This window comes from Panicum virgatum, chromosome 9K (assembly GCF_016808335.1).
Source record: "Panicum virgatum strain AP13 chromosome 9K, P.virgatum_v5, whole genome shotgun sequence".
Lineage (NCBI taxonomy): Eukaryota > Viridiplantae > Streptophyta > Magnoliopsida > Poales > Poaceae > Panicum > Panicum virgatum.
In genome coordinates, this window is record NC_053144.1 from 9,808,356 (window position 1) to 9,828,691 (window position 20,336).

General features: G+C 41.2%; 2 protein-coding genes and 1 pseudogene across 3 annotated transcripts; 2 read left to right on the top strand and 1 right to left on the bottom strand.

Annotated features, from left to right (window-relative positions):
• Nucleotides 1-670: 670 nt before the first annotated feature.
• LOC120649984 lies at nt 671-5,966 on the bottom strand (annotated as a pseudogene).
• Nucleotides 5,967-8,709: 2,743 nt separating this feature from the next.
• LOC120649985 (replication protein A 70 kDa DNA-binding subunit D-like) lies at nt 8,710-19,211 on the top strand. The gene is made up of 16 exons (XM_039926938.1): nt 8,710-8,811; nt 9,126-9,200; nt 15,658-15,802; nt 15,881-16,154; nt 16,286-16,382; nt 16,470-16,597; nt 16,701-16,782; nt 16,883-16,997; nt 17,101-17,258; nt 17,419-17,732; nt 17,827-17,948; nt 18,033-18,110; nt 18,197-18,265; nt 18,359-18,435; nt 18,606-18,678; nt 18,760-19,211. Exons 3-15 carry the CDS (start codon nt 15,659-15,661, stop codon nt 18,676-18,678), a joined length of 1,731 nt encoding a protein of 576 aa, XP_039782872.1. The 5' UTR covers nt 8,710-8,811; nt 9,126-9,200; nt 15,658; the 3' UTR covers nt 18,760-19,211.
• LOC120649982 lies at nt 9,212-15,647 on the top strand. Of its 2 annotated transcripts, XM_039926935.1 has the most exons (4): nt 9,212-10,204; nt 10,302-10,397; nt 10,483-12,023; nt 12,128-15,647. In XM_039926935.1, exons 3-4 carry the CDS (start codon nt 11,153-11,155, stop codon nt 15,061-15,063), a joined length of 3,807 nt encoding a protein of 1,268 aa, XP_039782869.1. In that variant the 5' UTR covers nt 9,212-10,204; nt 10,302-10,397; nt 10,483-11,152; the 3' UTR covers nt 15,064-15,647. The 2 variants fall into 2 exon arrangements, with proteins under 2 accessions (XP_039782869.1, XP_039782868.1); XM_039926934.1 differs by having other exon boundaries at nt 9,212-12,023.
• Nucleotides 19,212-20,336: the final 1,125 nt, after the last annotated feature.

Sequence of the window (20,336 nt, forward strand, 5' to 3'; positions counted from 1 at the left end):
GTCGCATTGTATTTCGCAAAATGAATTTTAATATAGATCTCAAGTCAAATATGCACTGAAAGAGGATAACCAGTTTTGTTAACTGCCACAATAATTTTGAAGACTTGCAAAGCCAAAAAAGCCTGCAGATTTTAATCAGTCCAAACATTGTGTACTCATTGGTGCTATATAAGCACAGAGCTGTTGACTTTACTTAAATTACTGGATGATCAGTATGCCTCTCGTTAAGCTCTGCATGCAGTTGATGATTTTTTGGTATAATGCCAATTTTGTTTGAGATTAGAGATTACATAGCTCATTTCTGAATGATTTTAGTTTTTTAATATGGTATTCCCTCTATCTTAATTTATTAGTCGTTTTAGTTTTTCTTGATATATAGATTTTTCTATGCACTTAGACATAATATATTATATTACATTGCCCTGTTTTCTTTTCGAACTCAGCTTTTTTTTATTACCTTTTTTCTTTGGGATTCTATATGTATATCTAATAGTCTATTGGTCCGGCTAAAAAAAGTCTACAGGTTGATTAGTTGTGACTTGTTAAGTCTATGAAATAATTTCTACGGTTGCCTGAATTGAACGTGTGATGTGATGTACTTGTAGCGTAACAATCTTGGAGATAGTATTGACAAAAATATGTATATTTTCTTAAACTATTGGCAAAAATATTACATGAAGGAAAGAGCATAAAAAGTTATGATTTACAATAATATGCCAGATTGCCAGCAATGTACAGAAGTTTCGCAAACAGAGCTACTACTATCTTACAACACGAGCGTCTCTCACTGCACAGCACGCTGCTATTTGTTAGTGCGGAGTATCTATTTATTCTTCACAAATATGAACAACAAAACAAGGCTTTCTAAGATCAACATTCCCTGGGTCTATGAACAACAAAGAAGACCGCATGTCTGAACCAAATCACCAGCAAGATTACAAGAACAAAACTGATGATCTTGCAAAATTGCAATCCTTATAAGGCCTGAGTATCAACCTTTGCTTCCAACGCATCTTCTTCAGTGCCGTCACCCTTGCCATGTTCCGTTGTCTGATGGGCCCTGTATTTCTACTGGTTCACCTTCAATGGGCATATGTTCTTCAATCACTGACTCGGATCCATGAGCTTCAACCTGCTCCGGGATTTCTGACAGGTTATCCTCCGCTCTCTTCCTGGAAACATTCCTGCTCAATGTGCTTGTTAGTGATCTGCCTGGTTCGCCTGCATTTTTTTCGATAACCTTTGCTACATCTTCTGTTGAGTTATCCGCGTCTCCCACCTTGCTTGCTGGGCTTGCTTCTTCGTTCACTACGAGCTTTATTGATGTCCGCTTCTCACCAATCTCCTTCAGGTTGGGACGTGGTGTTTTGGGGAGCTTTGGATCAAGCTCTGTCACAGAACCTGTAGTAGTAGGAAGGCTGGGATTTAGACTTCCCTTCTTTGAGTTCTTCCGGAAAAAGGAGCCTAGGTTAAACAGACCCCCTTGCCCACTGCTTTTTGGTGTGGGGATTTCCTTTGACTTGTCAACTTCTTGGTAAATCTGAGTGTCCGGGCTACGTGCTCGTCCTTTCCGGGATTCCCATGTCTTTGGAACCCCAGTGCCAGGGCGATGAACATATAACCCTCCAGGTTGTTCTTGTCCATCAATGTTTATGTGCTCCACTTCATCCATTAAGACTTTCTTTTCTTCAGGCAGTTCACCAGCATCCAATGCGCTGTCAACTTTGGTTGATACTGGTAGTTCAGCATCAGCTTTCCTCAATGATTCGTCCAAATATGATACATTTTTGTCCTGCAGATACAAACATAACTAGAATTGAGTCCACAAGTGACCTTTTACAGCTCAGTTTCGAACATGCCGTATACTGTCTAGCTCATCAAGTTATTTTTACAAGATAATTTCAAAGAGTAGCAAATAGAATCACCAACCACTTTGGTTTAACCCTGTCACCTCATCAATGGCCACTAAAATGGTGTTGAAAATTATGGCAAAAATGGAAGGAGAATGCTGCAACTGACCTCAGATACATCTTCAACTGTTACTGCCAAGTGAATCCTTCCTTTCTTGACATTATTCAATGATATCCACTTGTCATGTCTTTGTCCACCTCTCAGCTCATGTAAATCAATGGTACATTCTCTGTAAAAGAACAGAACACAACATATTTTTTTTATATCATTTCTGAAAATTACCAAATATATCAGATCCTTACAAAACAACAGTAAGTGACAGATTGTTAGCTTCAACACAAGCCAATTGAATCAAGACACCAGGTTAGTAAGACAGTAGAAGCGTTATCCTATAGATTTTTACTGGTCAAGGCATCATTAGCATTTAGCAGCACGAGCTCAGAAAACAGAACATACCCAAGCAAGTCATCAAACATGGGGTCCTTATCACGAACTTCCATGAGAAGTTCATTTGATGCCTCCCACGATGTAATTGGTATTTTGAATTCTTCAAACCACTTAGGGGATAGTGTTTTCCTCTGTATCTGTGTTTGGAATTTGAAAGGACCAAGACGACCTTTCACATAAGGGTCCGCTAGTCCTGTGCAATAGAACATGAGATGTGCTAAACTAATGAAGAGTAACACAAAAGTTGTCACAGGTTATTCTCACCATTTATATCAGATGGCTTCATGTCAGTTCCTTCTAAAATCTCAAGCTTCACATACGCAATAGGAGGCCTCTCCTCAATGCTGAACCAGTTATTTTCTGTAGAATGCAAAGACATTGGTACAATATAGAAGATAACAGAAAGGGACTGAAAGTTAACCATCACAGAAAAAGGAACTACTAATTTATTATTCTGCTTGATGATGTTGGTCATGATCGATTTTTGTAGCAGCATAGCCGATAGGCCAAAAAATTACAAAATTTGTTTAGTTCAGGTACATAAATTAAAGGAGCATACCAAATTATAGCATTAACTGTCCATAGCTAACATTAATTGTACATCTGCAGGAGGATTTCAGAAACTATAGTGATTTTTTTTTACCGGGAGGACTGATAGGATAATTTATGAAACACAAGCAGAAATAAAGTTGCTTCCTACCTGAAGGAGTAGATGCAAATTTTTCAACATTGATGACAACCATATTGGGCTGGCAGAAGAAAATATACCTCAGTAAGGGGGAAAAAAATACACAGTGGAGAACCTTCAAAAGGTTGCCCTGAGAAAGCTTCTGAAAGAAGCAAAATAAATTAAAAAAGTTAGCTATAAGAATCTGACCTCAACTAATGTCTGCCCAAATGCAGTATCCATCAACTTATCCTGGTAAAACATATCCAAGAGGCTGAGTGATCAGTAAGAAATAGAATCCCAACTGTATTGTAAGAAAGATTATAACACAGGACGATCGTACCAGCCATCCTGAAATTCCTGGAAATTCAGTGACATCAAGACCATGATTAATGAGTGGTTTCACAGTCATCTGAAAATAAGGTGACTCCACAAAGCAAAGTCTTACGCGGCCAAGAAATGGCCAGCTCCGAACAAACTTCACACCAACTAAAATCTGTAAATACATATTCTTAGCTGAGTACAAGGTAATAATACATTTAAGGAAGAAATTGCTTTGTTTATCTAATGAGGGTCTTATAAATTTTGAACTGTACTTTTCACTCATCTGTTTTCCCATAGAAATTTGTATACTTTTACACTATTGCTTAGCACATTTATACATCTGTGGGATCTCTCATTTGTCACAAGAAAAGAGAAGAATATGTAAAGACTCATTGGTTGACCAGAAAACTTTAATTAATTCCCTTAGGATTACATTAAAGTTACAACAGGTACTTGCCACCAGTATGTACAAGAAATGGTGTAATTCTTTTTACATATCACTTTAAGGTGCACGAGTATTAGCAGTTGCCTTCATCAAGGTAAGGAAAACTGTATGAATTTATTTCGAATTTTTGAGCAAGGTCCATAAGGATAATAGAGAACTTCAACTAACAAAAGCAAGTCATTTCCTTTCTTTCTCCATCAAGTGAATCACATGTTTTCTGAAGCATCATTCTTCCTATGTGCGGGTTTAGTGTTTTAAACTGCAATGAGAAAATCAGTTAACTTACCTTTCCCTCGACATGCATGCTAGTTAAATGCATGTTTGCAGTCATTCCAAGTCCCACACTCTTATGCAGCTGCATAGCAAGTACAACACTCATATCTTCAGCGGAAAGGAAATTCATTCCCAGCTCAAGAACCTGGATAGGTGCATTAGAATGATGCAGATTGTTATTAATTGCCTATAAATATTCAGATCAAACGACAGTGATACATACCAAATGGTCATCATCTGATGTCTCAGGTAGAACTCTCATGGAGGTAAACATTGGTGGATTCCTACCCATGTAAAGCTCCTGAACACTTGCTTTGCTCTGTAGAATAACCAGATCAAGTGAGCTAACAGGTATCGATGGATGGTAATGCCTAATTGAAGAAATTAAATGTGAACTGCTTAAAATAAGCATTGTTAAAGTGGCAGTACCACGTAAAATGTCACAAAATAGAGCACATGAATTAGAAAATCAAGATAAAAGAAGGAAACTGTACAACTGTCCAAGGTTTGAACTTGTCCAAGAACCACGGTATGATGGGCCATAGAAGTTGTGAAACGATCTTCTGCATACAGATAGGCCACATCTTGTTGATTGCATGGTTTAACCACCGTACTGACTCTGCATCAGAAAGGAGCTGATAGATAAAAACAATATGAGCTGAATGTGCACAAGCGAGAACAGTCATCAAAATGGAAACAAAAAGGAGAAAATGAAATTGATAGCCTAGTCAACCAGGTTTATCCTTGCATCATCTAACAAGTGAAAATCTTGGATTGGATCACAGAAAAAGGTGAATACTCTTCTTTGGTAGGCGGATTTCATCTCCTCATGTTGTATCCTCTTTCGCAGTCTCATCGCACACCGAGCATTTACCTACAAGGAGGAGCATTTTCATTAATCAATTTATCTGATCATGATCTAATTGCACATCGAGCATTTTACCTACAAACAATTATTAGATCACGACCTGAAAGGCTTCAAAAGTTAATTTATCCAGAAAGGTAGAACTTGGAATGGGAAATACGCTAGATGTACGGTACGTGCAACGACAAGATGAGGAAGTAAATAAACAGGGAAAAAGAAACAGTGTGGTCCGAAAAAATTTGAAGCAGCTTGTAGTCAGTGTTGATGAAGAGATGGAAAATTTCATGTTATACCATAAAGATACAGTGGTAAGGTGGCTAATTAATCAGCCAATGATAGCATAGGAAAGCAACAACTTCATGTCTCTGGGTTCGAACTTTCTAGGAAAATTGCGAACTGCTAGAATCATCCAGAAGATCATACCACTGAAAGCGGAGTGAAGAAAAAGCAAGTCTCAATCACATAGCATGTGTTCTCGATCTATAGGTCTTTGCTGGAATTGAGTTGCACGAATCGCAAAAGGTGTGAATAGATTTTTGTGACAGAAACAGATGAAAGTGAGAATGCAAAGACAAGAATCGCCGTGCGGTGTGGTCCGGTTCTTGCAAGGGAGGGGAGGGGGGAAAAGAAAGGTAAATCTTTTGAGGGGGATCGGAAGTAGTACCCACCATGTAGAGGTAGAGGAAGGCCAGGAGGAAGAGGAGAGAGTGGCGGATGCCGAGGGCGCCGGCGGCCCAGAGCGCGGCCAGCACGAGGCCGATGTGGTAGACGAGAGGAAGCTCGGCGGCGTCCATTCGCGTCCTCCGGTCGGTGCCAGCGGGGTTCTCGCGAGCTGCCGAACTGGGCGAGGAAGATGAAAAAGATGCTGACCGGTGGCGTGGCGGGGCGTGGTGTGAATCTGGAAGGCAACCGGCCACGGCAGCTGGCGGACGGCGAGCGGAAGGAACTAGAGAGGAAGTGAAATTGATTTGTGATAGGGACAGGGGGCGACTGAGAGATATTGTTGCTGTCAGATTCTCCTGGAAGAAGAAGAAGAAGAAGAAGAACTTGTTATCAGGGCAAGCAAGGTGATGGCCGCCAAGTGGAGTGGTGGGTGGCGCACGGCGTCACGGCGTCACGGCGTCACGACGTCACGTGGCTGCCGACGCAAGGGAGGCCAGGTCTAGCTCAGCAACCCGCCCCAGCGCCCGCCGTCCCTCGGCTTTCCCCAGCTCGTCCTGCCGGCACACCAACGACCGCGCCGCCGCTCCTCCCGGTAAGGCTTCTCTTCTTCTCCCTTGTAACGGCATCGTGCAGTGGCCTCAGGGGCGGACCTAGTATTGATGCCCCCGTATTCCTAGGAATACCCTGCCGCCAGAAAAACAAATTAAATATATCTATATATGTATAGATAATTTGATATGTATACTCAGTATGCTTGAACCAAAATACTTCATTTAGACCATTGTAGTTGATCTTTTTTTTTAGAAATACCCTACCTAGAAATTCTAGATCCGCCACTGAGTGGCCTCCATTCATTTCTCCCTTGTAGTTTTCAGGAACATTACATGAGGTGTTAACGGCATAAACAATTTTATGTCCACTGTGGTTCAGAGCTGAAGATGATATACATCGTCACTATGGAGTTCTGAAAGGATAGGACACTACTGTGAGCTTCATATGGAGCAATTTTTCCTTGTATTGTTATTTTTTCCCCTTCTATTGTTATGAACTGCTGTATAAATTCAATTCATAGCTAGTACTTGCTCATAATTGTCTGCCATCTCTTTCTACCTCTGCATGATGATGTTGATAATGTGCTGAGTTTCATCAAGAATTTTTTGCGTTCCGAACTCTTCTCCATCACATAATAATCATCCCAGGTTGCTTCAGACTAGCTTTTCGTTGGTGTATACATATTCAGAGATGGTTTTTTGATATCTGAATGCTATATAGCCTTCATTTTAGTATTCAGGAAACAAGTGATGAATAACGCCACATTGGGAATTGACAACAGGAGAAAAAATTACCAGAACATCTCACAGACAAATTGGTGACGCCCCATTCTTGATTTGATGTCCGAATTAACAACAATCTCAATTTGAGGTTGCTGCAGTGCTGGGCTTCAGGTTCAGGAGCTCTGGCCAGCTCCGGTCACCTTCGATGGCGGCCAGCCAGTCAGCCACGACCCCGCAACTGCTGCGACGCACCACCACCTGCGTGACTGCGTCTCGGTGGCCCCGTGTCCGTCGGCGTCGACAAGCAATGCCGGTCCTCTCCTCCACTGGAAGCGCAAGGTCCCTTTCCCCTAGAAGCAGCACCCCTCGTATTGTACCCTAGCAACCTCGCCTCTCACATTCAATCTCCTTCTCCCGCGTAAGGCCAAGGATTGGAAGCGCGAAATCATCCGCCTCCGCGAGGAGCTCAAGCTCGTCCGTGGTATGGTACGCTAGTGCCAATCCATCCCCCGCGATTGTCCGATTGACCAACTCCCATTTCCCGGCTCCTGTAAATTCAAGAAATTCAATGTGTTGTGTTTCTGGGTCGACGCGGCGACGACGAGGAGGGTTCCTCAGACTCGGTATGATTTCGATTTGATTCGATGTGTTTTTTTTTTTTGGATTTTTGTGTGGGGGTTCTACTAGAATTTGACGCACCTATTCTGATCTGACAGTGTGGTGGAAGGAGAATTGACGGCGAGTGGATTGACCATTTCCAAGGAGTAGTTCGATTGGTTAGTTTTAACTTGAATTTACTGAGCAATGATTTGATGTTGAACATCGAAATTTGAGAAACAACCTTCCTTTGAACTGCAGTTTTTCTGCACTCCGCCAACAGAGGCTTTGAGCAACTAATTTTAGGGGAATCGAATTAACTTTTGCTTAACAAACTCAACTTATAGAGCCAGCACTAAGAGCAACTCCAGTGGAGTGACTAAATTTGAGTGACTAAAACTCATTTTAGTCACCCACTTTCCAAGTTTAGTCGCTCGAAACGTAGTCTCTACTCCAGCAGCACCAACTAAATAGACTAAAAAATAGTGGGGTCTTACTTTTGGTAGTCTAAGTAGAGGGTGACCAAATTGAGGGGGTGGGAGAGAAAATTTAGTCACTCTCTCATTTTAGTCACCCAAATAGAGGCCCTGCTGGAGATGGAAATTTGAGCAAAATAACTAAAATATGGGTTTAGTCACCTAAATAGAGGCCCTGCTGGAGTTGCTCTAAAAGCCAGATCAATGAAGTAACAAACTAGCCAACTTAATCCCCAGGCTAATATAGTAATATCCAATCTGACCAAGCTGAAAGACGAAGCATACCGTACACTTTTGCTGCAGTTTTGGGCGCCGAGGTAGGAATTGACATGCATGCTTCTAGTAAGTAAATCTATATAGCTGAACTAAAGCGGGGCTTCCGGAGGCCTAAGCGTTATCCCGTCAATTCCGTGTGTCCATGTGTCTCCGCCTGTCCTTGATTTTTTTTCCCTGGTAGGGCCCGCAGGAGTTTATATGGTTGTCCCTATATTCCTGTGGCGTGGTCCTCTTTGGGACGGTTGTATTTCGTGGGCTGCTCCTTCCGTTGCCCGTGTGTGCTCATTAATTTGGCCTTCTTTGGTTCAGCCTGCTCCATCGCCGCCTGGTTGGGGTCTGTGTGGTTTGGACGCCATCTCGCTCCTGTGACGTCCCTTGCTGGCGTCGCCCTCAGCTTCCACCTGTGCCTCGCTTTCTTTTGACTCAGCCGCCGGCTGCAGTGCCTTTCCTACGGAAAGCACTGGTTCCTTTTCTTCTTCGGTAAGCGCCAGGCTCGTGTGCCTGTTGTTTTTTTTCGTTACTTTTGGTGAGGATTCAGATTTCCCCGTCTTTTCTCGGTTGTTCGCCGTGCATTTTCTTTGGCTGCTCCGCTGGTAGGGTTCTTGCTCATCTTCTTTTCCCTTTTGTAGATTCAGATTTCCTCGTCTTTTCCCGGCCATTCGCCCTGCTTTTCCTTCGATTGCTCCGCTGGTTACGGTGCCAGCTGACTTTATTTTCCCTTCTCTATTCTTTACTATTGCGTTCCTTTTCTTCATTTCTTCTCCTTCTGTTTTTTCGCATTTGCTTTGTTTGGTTGCTCTGCTTTTATTTCTTAATTTTGTTAGCAGTGTTCCCACATTCGATTTCTTCTCTTGGATTTTTTTTAGGGTGATAGGCACATGCCATATTTTCATTTCTTTCTATCCAGGTTCCATTGGGATCATTTGTGTTGTGGTCTTCGTGGTCCGGGGGCCTTCGGCCTCCCTCTTGGTGTTTACTCTAGGTGAGATTAGTGATTTCAGATTATTACTGTTTGTTGTTTAGTTGCATTATTTATTCTGCTATACCTGTGCTGAGCCATGAATCTTCTTTGTTTCTTTGTTTATGTCTGATATGTCCTTTTGCCTACATGCTCTCAAGGGAATTTTTTCGTTTATGTTAGTTGTGCTCCATGCATGTAGATTCTATCTGCATTATACCGTTATTATATTAGTTGTGGTCGTGCATGTACATTCTATCTGCATTGTCCCGTTATATTTATGTGCCCTGTGTTTATTCTATGCAGTTCGGTTTCTTCTACTTTGTGTTTGGCCTTGCTTGTGTTGTCAGTGTCAGAGTGCGATGTGTCCTCTGTGGGTGTCAATACTTTGTTATGTTGGATGATGTGGATTGATTTGTCATTCCATTATTGTTGGGCTCATTTGTAGCCTGCAGTAGCTGTCAGCTTGGTAAATTTTTTGGATGTGCTGTCCTTTCACTGTGGGTAGGCTCACAAATTAGTCTACACTATTGTTGCTCTACACTGAGGGGTTTTTATGTGTCGTTGATGCCCATTTTGGCTATGGTCCTCTCTTCCTAAATTGCTTTAGTTTTATTTCTTTTGTCAGTGTTTCTACCTCTCTGTCAGTTTCTTTGTTGTCTTGCAGCCTATTTCGATGCCTTCTAAAAGGCCAAAAAAGGCATGCTCACCTGCAATCAGTCCAATCTGGTTTGTTTGTTCATCATGTGCATCGTAGTTCTCCAGCAAGTTGTCATGGCCTTATGGAAGGCCAGCCAGCTGCATTTTTAGGTGCAGGTTTGTGGTTCATTGAGGAACATTTTGGTTCGGTGCCATTCATTTTGTGCTCGGTTGCTTCGTGTTCATCTTTTTGCTCGGTGTGTGCAATTATTCGTTTGCTCATCTGTGCTTTATCTAGACCTTTGTTGACACAGATGGTTGTTCTTATTTGCATTCATGTTCTATTAGGTGCAGCCTCCTCGGCTGTTCCTTCATGGGCATCATCGTCAGTTAGTACCTTCTCTTTTATGTGCATTCTATATTGTCAGCCATATAGAATGTCACTTCATTATTGAGTCTGTCTATGGTCATATATTGTTGGTATAGGGGACCATTACTGTCCAATGGTGGCACGTGTTGATTCAAACGAGAATCGTGCTAAAAGAATGTGTTGTAATAGAGTCAAAGCGGCAGCGAGGCAAGGTCTGTGTATTTCCTCATTGCGTGCCTGCTCTATTTGTTTCTCTCTATTTGATGCCTGCATTTTTTTGGTTACTGTTGGTTGTAGATCGCATTTACCGTGCTCCCTTTGTTGAGCCTGTATTTTCATTTCCTAAGGAGTATATTGATATGTTGAAAGGTACGCTCTTGGATGAGTCTATATGTTTAGGTACTGTAGGTCTATTGTTCTGTATTTTATTTGCACTGTCGCATCTCTTACTGTTCCTGCAGCTAGATATCCCGGACGGTCTTTTTATGGTGGTCCTGACTATGTGTGCCAATATTGTCTTGCTGTTTTCTGGTATCATGAGAGAATACAGAATCAAAGTAACCGTCACAAAATTTGTTATAATGGATGTTGTCGTGGGGGTAGGGTGTCTCTACCTAAGAATAGAGCTTTCCCTTCACCTCTTCAAGAGTTAGTGAGTTTTAATGGAGGTCCACGGTCCAATTCTTTCATGCGACTTATTAGGCAGTACAATTCATTGTTTGCCTTTTGCTCCTTGGGTGTTCATGTTGACAAATCTATCAATACTGGAGATGGTCCTTATGTTTTCCGTATCAATGGTGTTGTTCATCACCGCATTGGGTCACTGCTCCCTGCTCCTGGCAATTGTCCGGAATATGCGCAGCTATATATTTATGACACGGCCAATGAAATTCAGAATAGGCTTAATATTTTCTCTGCTGAAAGTTTTGACCAGCCAGATGCATAGATTGTTGGTGCACTCATCCAAATGCTAAATGAGAATAATCCTTTGGTCCATAAATTTAGAATGGCACGTGATAGGCTTCTGTCACCTGTTGCACCAGATATTGCCATCAGACTGGCTGGCACTATAGATGGTCATGGTGATAGGTATTCTTTACCTGTAGTTCCTGAGTTGGCTGCCTTGCTTATAGGTGGTTTATCACCTAATGTCTCATCCTTTGATGTTATTGTTGAGGCCCATACATCTGAGCTTAAGCAAATCTCTCCAATTCATCCGGCATTAATGTCATTGCAATATCCATTACTTTTCCCACATGGCGATCCTGGTTTTCACCCTGGGATAATGCTGAAACAGATAGATGGCCACCCTACTGGCCGAGATAAGGTGTCTATGCTAGAGTACTATGCATACTATATGCATTACCGTAGAGGAGAGCCTAATCCTGCTCTTTGTTGTGGAAGACTAGCACAACAATATGAGGTTAACTGTTATTCCTGTGTTGAGGCCAATAAATTAGCTTTTTATTTTTTCAATCAAGATTTACTTCGATGTGAGACCTACCAAGGTATATCCGATGCAATTGGTCATGGAGCATCAACAGGAAGAGATGTTGGGATTAAGAAGATGTTGCCTGCCAGTCATATTGGGAGTAAGAGATATATGCAGCAGAATTTTCATGATTGCATGGCTATTTGTTGTGTGTATGGTCCACCAGACAAGTTCACTACTTTTACATGCAATTCCAAGTGGCCTGAGATTACAGAGGCACTTAGATTTGAGGCAGGTCAAAAACCTTGTGACCGAGCAGACATGGTAGTTCGAGTTTTCCATATGAAGCTGCAGGAGTACCTTACTGATATAAAGGAAGGACATATTTTTGGACCTGTTCGTGCAGGTCTGTTCTTATACAGCAATTTTTATTGCCGATTATTTTTTAGATTATGGGTGTTTCAGCTCTTCGTGTATTCTGATTCTATTTAATTTGTGTTGTGTTTGCAGTTGCACATACAAATGAGTTTCAAAAACGCGGCCTACCACATTCACATATCCTTGTGTGGCAAGTTGAGACAGGTAGTGAACTGTCTGCTTCCGAAGTTGATAAGTATATTTCTGCTGAGCTTCCTGATCCAAAGGTGGATCCATTGGGATTTTCTTTGGTCCAAGAATTCATGATTCATGGCCCATGTGGTGTCACCAATCCAAAAAGTCCATGTATGAAAAATGGCAAGTGCTCCAAGAATTATCCAAAGCTCTTTCGTTCAGAAACGAGCTTTGATTCGGATGGATATCCTTTATATCGGCGCAGAGATAATGGCATTCAAGTATGGAAAAACAATGTCCAACTGGATAATAGATGGGTTGTGCCCCACAATCTTACAGCGCTGAAGAAGTATCAAGCACATATCAATGTTGAGTCCTGCAATAAAACGTATCTTATCAAGTACCTTTTCAAGTATGTAAACAAGGGCTTCGATTGTGCCAGAGTGGGATTTCAGACAAAGCAATCCAGTTCAGCTGTGCAATCTAATCATGGACACATTGCATCTGTTCAGCAAGAGCCTGGTGATGGTGGTGTAGATGAAATTGCAGAATATATCAGATCTAGATATTTATCTTGCTGTGAAGCAACTTGGAGACTTTTTGGATTTGAAATACATGGAAATTTTCCTTCTGTTGAAAGACTCTTTGTGCATCTTCCAGGAATGAACTTTGTCACTCTTGATGAAAATGCAGACCTACAAGAGGTGATTGATGATCCTGAATCAGAAAAGAGCATGTTAACTGAATGGTTCACTGCAAACCAGATTTCCTCAGCTGGGCATGATCTTACTTACTGTCAGTTTCCAACTAGATATACCTGGGATTCGGATAGTAAGACATGGAAAGTTCGCAAGAGGGGCACTAAATTAGGAAGGCTCAGGTTCGTGCACATTAGCACTGGTGAAACGTTTTACCTTAGAATGTTGTTGATGGTAGTTCGTGGTGCCAGAAGCTATGAGGAGGTACGCACCCATGAAGGAATTGTCTATTCTACTTTCCGAGAGGCATGTCAGGCTCGAGGCCTCATTGGAGATGACACTGAATGGGCCTTTTTATTCGATGAGGCCATTATTTGGGCAACTGCATATCAACTGAGAAATTTATTTATGACTGTTTTAGTGTACTGCGATGTCGGTAATGTCAGAGCTTTATTTGATAAGTATTGGAAATATACGGCTGATGACATTGGTTACCGCCTTCGCGTTGCACTCCAGAATCCATCGTATATAATTCCTGATTCCGTGCTGCAGTCTGGTCTCATGAAAGAACTGAGTGATATGTTCAGTAACAATGGGCTCTCCATATCATCCTATGATCTACCTATTTCCGGAATGAATTCTGTGGATGCCAGTACCAATAGACTTATTATGGAGGAGATGTGCTATGATAAGGCTGCATTACTTGCTGATTCAGTAAAAATAGTCGCTTCCTTGAATTCTGATCAGAGGTTCATATATGACTCCGTTACTGAGGCTATTTCCAGACATGAATCATTTGTTTATTTTGTTTCTGGACATGGAGGTACTAGCAAGACCTTTTTATGGAATGCTATTTTAGCAACTCTGAGATCACATGATCATATTGTTTTAGCAGTTGCTTCATGTGGTGTTGCCTTTCTTCTCCTTCCTGGAGGTCGTACAGCCCATTCGAGGTTTAAAATACCACTTGATATTCATGAGAATAGCCTTTGTGGAATTGGAAGGGGAACTAACATTGCTGGTCTCATCGCTAGGACTTCTTTGATTATATGGGACGAGGCTCCTATGAGTCATAAACACTGTTTTGAGGCCCTGGATCGCTCACTTCGTGATATTCTGGCTGTTGAGGACACTAGAAATGCTTCATTGCCATTTGGTGGTAAACCAATGTTGCTTGGTGGAGATTTTAGACAAGTTTTGCCTATTATTCAAGGTGGTGACCGTACTGAAACGATGAAGGCATCTTTACTAGGGTCATATTTATGGAGACATGTTAAGGTTATGCGACTCTCTATAAATATGAGACTAAGTAATCCATCTCTTTCTCCACAAGACAAGATTGAAATGGAAAAGTTTGCAAAATGGGTTCTTGAGATCGGTGAGGGCCGAGTACCGATGGTAGTTAAGAATAACCAGCTGCAAAATGATTGGATACAGATACCACAAAATTTGGTGCTCTCACCGAATGGTCCTAAAATACCAGCCATTACTGAAACTATATATGATGATTTCGACCTCTTCTATGCATCGATTCCCTATCTTGCCCAGCGATCCATAGTATGTCCTGTCAATGCTATTGTTGATGAGATAAATAGTTTCATGCTAAACAAGGTGGCCGGTTGTACCCGTGAATACCTGAGTTTTGATACCATTGCCAATTCATCTGAGCAGCCTTCAGATTTTCAAATGCTATACCCCCCCGAGTTCCTAAACTCCATAACTCTTAATAATTTTCCACAGCATTGTCTTGATCTCAAAATAGGTGTTCCTGTTGTCCTTCTAAGAAATATAAACCAATCAATTGGACTCTGCAATGGCACTAGATTGCTGATTGAGAGATTAGGTGACCGGTTACTGGAAGGTACAATCATAACTAGAAATCATGTTGGAGAGACAGTTTGCATACCTAGAATTGTTCTGAATGGTACAAGCCCAAAATGGCCTTTCACTTTACAACGCAGGCAGTTCCCAATAAGAGTTTGCTATGCAATGACGATAAACAAATGCCAAGGCCAGACACTAGGAAAAGTTGGTGTGTACCTTCGTGAACCAGTGTTCACTCATGGGCAGTTGTATGTGGCTGTGTCAAGGGTAAACTCAAATAGTGGTCTCAAACTACTCATTGAAGATGATGATGGTGAACCAACTAACACAACAAGAAATATTGTGTACCATGAGGTTTTAGAACATGTTTAGTGGTTGCGCTATCCAGGCCATTACTTGATCAGATTTGGCAGATCTTTATTGTACATGCTTTATTTTTCTTTTATGTGTTGCATCTTAGTGGTATTGTTAAAAGGTCATCCAGATGCACTGCCATCTGTTTTGATTAGGCGTTACCTAAATATATGTACAGCTTCCTTCATTGTTGCCTACTGTATATGTTACTATTTTAGCTAAACATTGCCTTCACCTGTTACTATTTTAGCTAAACATTGCCTTCACCGTTTCTCTTTTCTCATATTTGTTGCTTCAACAGTTCGGGTAATTATTCTTAGGCCTACTCTTTGCTTCTTTTTTATCTTCTCTGCTATTATTTGTTTGTGCAACAAAGATTTAGTCGCAGTGCCGGAACTCTTACAAAATCCTTATTCACTTTATTTGCACATGACATTGTTTGCTCTCCTACTATTGCATTTCGTCATTTTGCATGGAGCTTCTATTTCATTTCATTATTTTCAATGGAGTTGTTGCTACTACTATTTATTAAATTTAGTTTCTTCTATATTTTTATTGCGCAGAATTTTTATTCCAAAAAATAATTGTTATGCACTTTTCCTTGCAAGGCAGGATGGAGTATTCATTGCTCAAAGATGACACTTCTGAATCACAACATTGGACTGTAAGGACACGAGTTGTCAGATTTTCAGAGTATGTAAGCAACGATGATCCCCCAAAGATTCTGAGCCTTGATCTGATACTTCTTGATGAAGAGGTATTTATACATTCCTAATAATGCTTCTTTCAGTTTGCTGTTCTCCCATTAGTCTGCAACAATTCTTTTTGCATATAGGGAAAAGCAATGGAGGGTCAAATTCCAGAGAATTGGGTACCCTTATTTAAACCACAACTAAAGGAAGACTTTGTTTACTACATCAGATACTTTCAAGTTTGCAATGCCCGCACCACATATTGTCCTGTTGACCATCCATACATGATGAGGTTCACTGCTCATACTAAAGTGCATGAGGTAAAAAATGTCCAAGACACCTTCCCAAAATATGCATGTGCACTGACAACATATGATGTGCTTCGAACCAGAGTAGGCATTACAAATTACTGTTCAGGTAATGACACTCATTCTCTCATTCCAAAAGTATTCATTTCCTAGCACTAATTAGAACATCATTCAATCCTCAGCGAGTCTATTGTTTTTATTATTCTCTTGCATTATAACCACGCATATTCTTCCATACAGATGACATTGGACTTTTCACTGGATGTTCACATGTCAAGCTACAACAAACTAAAGGAGGAACTAAGCATCTACGAAATGTATACCTTACTGATGGCAGGTAAAAAAAAACTATTCCTCTGCATTGCATTGAGTTTGTGAATTTTATATATTTTATTTCATGATTGTTTCTCCTGCTCTCCTATAGAGAGACGACGGTTGTTTCTCTATGGAATCAACATGCACAGAGCTTCGACGCAGACCGTTACATGGAAATGGCCAGCCGTGCTCCAGTTGCCTTTCTTTTTGTTGGCATGACATGCCGCATATTTGAAGGTATACATTTTCTACCCTTTTACCAAGTACCTACTACATTCCATCATCCTCTTTGCATGTTCCACCATCCCTTTCATACACTGCCATTCATTTCCGTTTTCAGAAAAACTGACACTTCAAGGATCCACACTATGCAAATGGTATGCCAATCCAGAGTTACCAGAGGCTGCTGCTCTACAAGATAGGTACTTATTATAGACTCTATCACAAAATCAGCACTAAATAACAAAAGTAGAGATGCAACATCTTAAATGCATTATAATTAAATGCATGGTATACCTGCAGTTGCGCTGGTCAGCTTCTCCCACCTACATGGTTTGGCCCAACTGCAGCACAAATGGAACCAGAGAGAATAACAATGACACAGCTTTCACTATTTACAAATCCCCATATTATATATGTATGGCACTTCTTATCTAACAGTGCATTATTCCAATTTCATACTTACAGAATGCACACATCCCTTTAAAAATTCACACAACTATTCCTCTTCTCTCACATAGAGCAACAGGTACATTATCACTGCAAAAATCAAACATGTGGTTCCTAATCAGTCATGGTGGTACTATGCTTGTGACGAGTGCAACAAAACACTGCAGCCCCATGGAGACAAATATAAGTGTACTGGTCCTAAGTGTTTTGGAACAATAGGAGGGCCTAGGTACTGTATTGTTATTACACATGCCCATAAAGATATGGCCTATTTTATCATGTAGCCTTTCCTGCATTTATATTAGCACAAAAAATTATATTCCTTCATTACATTATTGCTTTGTATATCATAATGCCATACGCTTAACATACCTCCATATATCGTGTAGGTATCGTCTTTCTATTATTGCCACTGACCCTAACCCACCAGCAGAGCAGCAAAGTGAGAGAACTATCCAACTTGTGTTCTTTGGGTCCACAGCACAGGAAATAATTGGCACTCCAGTTGATACTCTCATTGCTACTAATCAAGGCGTCGGAATGTTCCTCCCTAGAAAAATCACTACTCTTTATGAAAAGAAATATGACCTCCGTGTAAGTGTTTCCTCAATGTCACTGCAGCAGGTCAACATCACCTATCAAGTTGATGCCATTGTAGGTGTTGGTACCATCTCTGCACCTACACTACCTCTATTGCATTCCCGTATGTCACATAATCTAAATCTTTTCCATCAACCTGGTTGAGTATAGTAACATGAACTACCAAGTACTCTATTTACCTGACTGTTCTTACTCAGCAATTACAGGACAATGTTCTCAACAGTCAGGAACTGAGAGTCAAGGAATTCACTCTACTGAAAAATCTATAGCCATCACTGCAGCAAGTGGCTCTGGATCCACACCACCTGAATGTAACAAGGTATCTATATGGCACATAAACACCACCTGGTTTCGTTACAAAATTGAACCAACACGTTACTTAATGATTTAAAAATGATGCTAGGAGACCAGCTTGGCATTAACTGATATAAATGTATCTGCCGAAGCAAATCCTGAACTTCAAATCGCTGCAACAACAAAAGTACAACTCCATACCAGAAACTTTTTTTCCTGTTCATAATTATATTTCAGAATATGTATGCACTAATTGTGTCCATGTAATCCTAGACTCCTGAATCAGTTCAAACCAAACTGGCATCAACTCCAGCCTCATTTGTGGACCTACCTACAGCTCAGGTATACATCATAGCAACATGCCTACCATATTACACACAAAATTAATCAGCATTTAATTATGTACTAAAACATTTATACTAATTACTTGTGCAGGTTCATGACCCAAAGACCAAAAAGACCAAGCGTTCAACTGATGAGGCGTCTGGAAGCCTCAAAGAAAATGACCCAGAGTATGTTAATCACTCTATATTTATCTAAATAGAAACTGTACCACAATTCAAACCAGTGAATGATATTTTGTACTGCAATTTATAATTTACAATTCACTTCAAATCAGTATCTCATCGATTTTTTTATATTCAGTAATGTATATGACACTTTGCCTTTCTCTTTGTTGCAGGGATAACCATACAGCAGCCAAAAAAAATACCAAAAGGCGACTAAATCTCACTGATACAGATGAACAAGATTAGGTAATTTCTACAGACCAACAAATCAATTGATATACGCTCTCACAATCTGATCACGAAATTGAACTCATTGCTTCAATACAGGATAAGCACGCAGTAGATGGAGACCTGCTATTTTGCTAATCGACCTGGGAGAACTATGGCACCACATGGAACTGCCTGTCGTCCCACCATGACCTGTTTAGCCCTATTCCATGTATATTAAGTAGTATGATGATGCCTTCCTAGCCGCAGCACTAGATAACTCCGTGAAGTCACTTCAGAGACCTGCTATTTTGCCAATCGACTTGGGAAAACTATGCCACCACATGGAACTGCCTGTCGTTCCACCATGATCTGCATAACCCTATCTCATGTATATTAAGTAGTATGATGATGGCTTTCTAGCCGCATCACTATATAACTGCATGAAGTCACTTCCTTATGTATTAAATAGTAATAACTGCCTGAAGTCACTTCCTTATGTATTAAACAGTAAATCGTGGTTACTATGTAAACCTAGCCAGTTTAGCACCGTGCTCCCTAACATCGATCAACCTCGCCATCCAGTGACGAAAAAAGTCTGCTCTTTTGTACAAAACATTTTTATCCAGTTGTAGAACATCTATATCATGTCTTCCAAACAACTGGTATAAGTATATTAATCAGCGCTACCTCTGCTTGCCGGCCGCTGTACAGTATATTATTGCATCTCTAAATTAGTGTCCTCCAAAAAAAATTTAGCCCTCTATTCCAAACTACACAATTAACATGTGACAAATATTTTATATGCCACATATATCTACACAATTTTGTCACGCACACAATATTTTCTTTCCATAGCTCAAATACCGCTTCAAGCACTGCCACACTAATGTTTTCGCACGCCACACATTATGTTCCTGACATACTCATGTAATTCAGAGAAAAACATACCGACACAACAACAACCATTCCAACAACAACAACATACGGAACACGTGGTGGCTCCGGACCTGCCCCAGGCGGGGTGTCGGTTCCTCCCTGCTGAGGGGTCCGGATAGTATATGGGGGTCCGGGACCCGGCGGGGGTCCGGAACTCCCTGGGAGGTCCGGGGCCCCCAGCTATTTTGGCTGAGGGCTACCTCCTCCGGGACATGTGGCGTCACCGGACCCTCCTCAAGCGGGAAGCGGGTCCGGGGCCGTTTGCCGGGGGAGTAGGGCTTCGGACCTCAGAGGTCCGGCTGCTCGGCCGTCAGGGCGTAGTTAAGGGTAACTACGAGGCTCTTGCCTAGACACAGCAAGAGAGGGTACCCCAGTCCTGGGGTACCGACAAGCTGCTTTGATATAACAACTGGGCGTGCAACCTAATAAACACAAAGATAAGAAAAAAATACTCCCTGCATTACTACCAACAGATCACATGAAGACATCAACTACTTAATTCGTCACAGAATTAAAAAATACACGGTAGCCATCAATAAGCAAAAGTGCGCAACAACATATATACATAGACTTACCCCCCAACAAAGACATCACTCAACAATTCATCATCAGAACCCTGTCCTCCAATGAACACCTCCGATTGCAAAGCACCAGTAAAAGCAAAAAAATCAAAAGCAGAGCAAGCCTCTGGTGAAGCATTGATGAACACAGCAGGAGAATACTCCATTGCCACCACTACTCGAACCAACATCCAAATC

Coding starts and splice junctions, on each gene's coding strand:
- LOC120649982 (XM_039926934.1), top strand. CDS start 11,153: ATGCTAAATGAGAATAATCCTTTGGTCCATAAATTTAGAATGGCACGT. Junction 12,024..12,127: donor TTTTGGACCTGTTCGTGCAG/GTCTGTTCTTAT, acceptor TTGTGTTTGCAG/TTGCACATACAAATGAGTTT.
- LOC120649985 (XM_039926938.1), top strand. CDS start 15,659: ATGGAGTATTCATTGCTCAAAGATGACACTTCTGAATCACAACATTGG. Junction 16,155..16,285: donor CATTACAAATTACTGTTCAG/GTAATGACACTC, acceptor TCTTCCATACAG/ATGACATTGGACTTTTCACT. Junction 16,998..17,100: donor CAAATCCCCATATTATATAT/GTATGGCACTTC, acceptor TCTCTCACATAG/AGCAACAGGTACATTATCAC.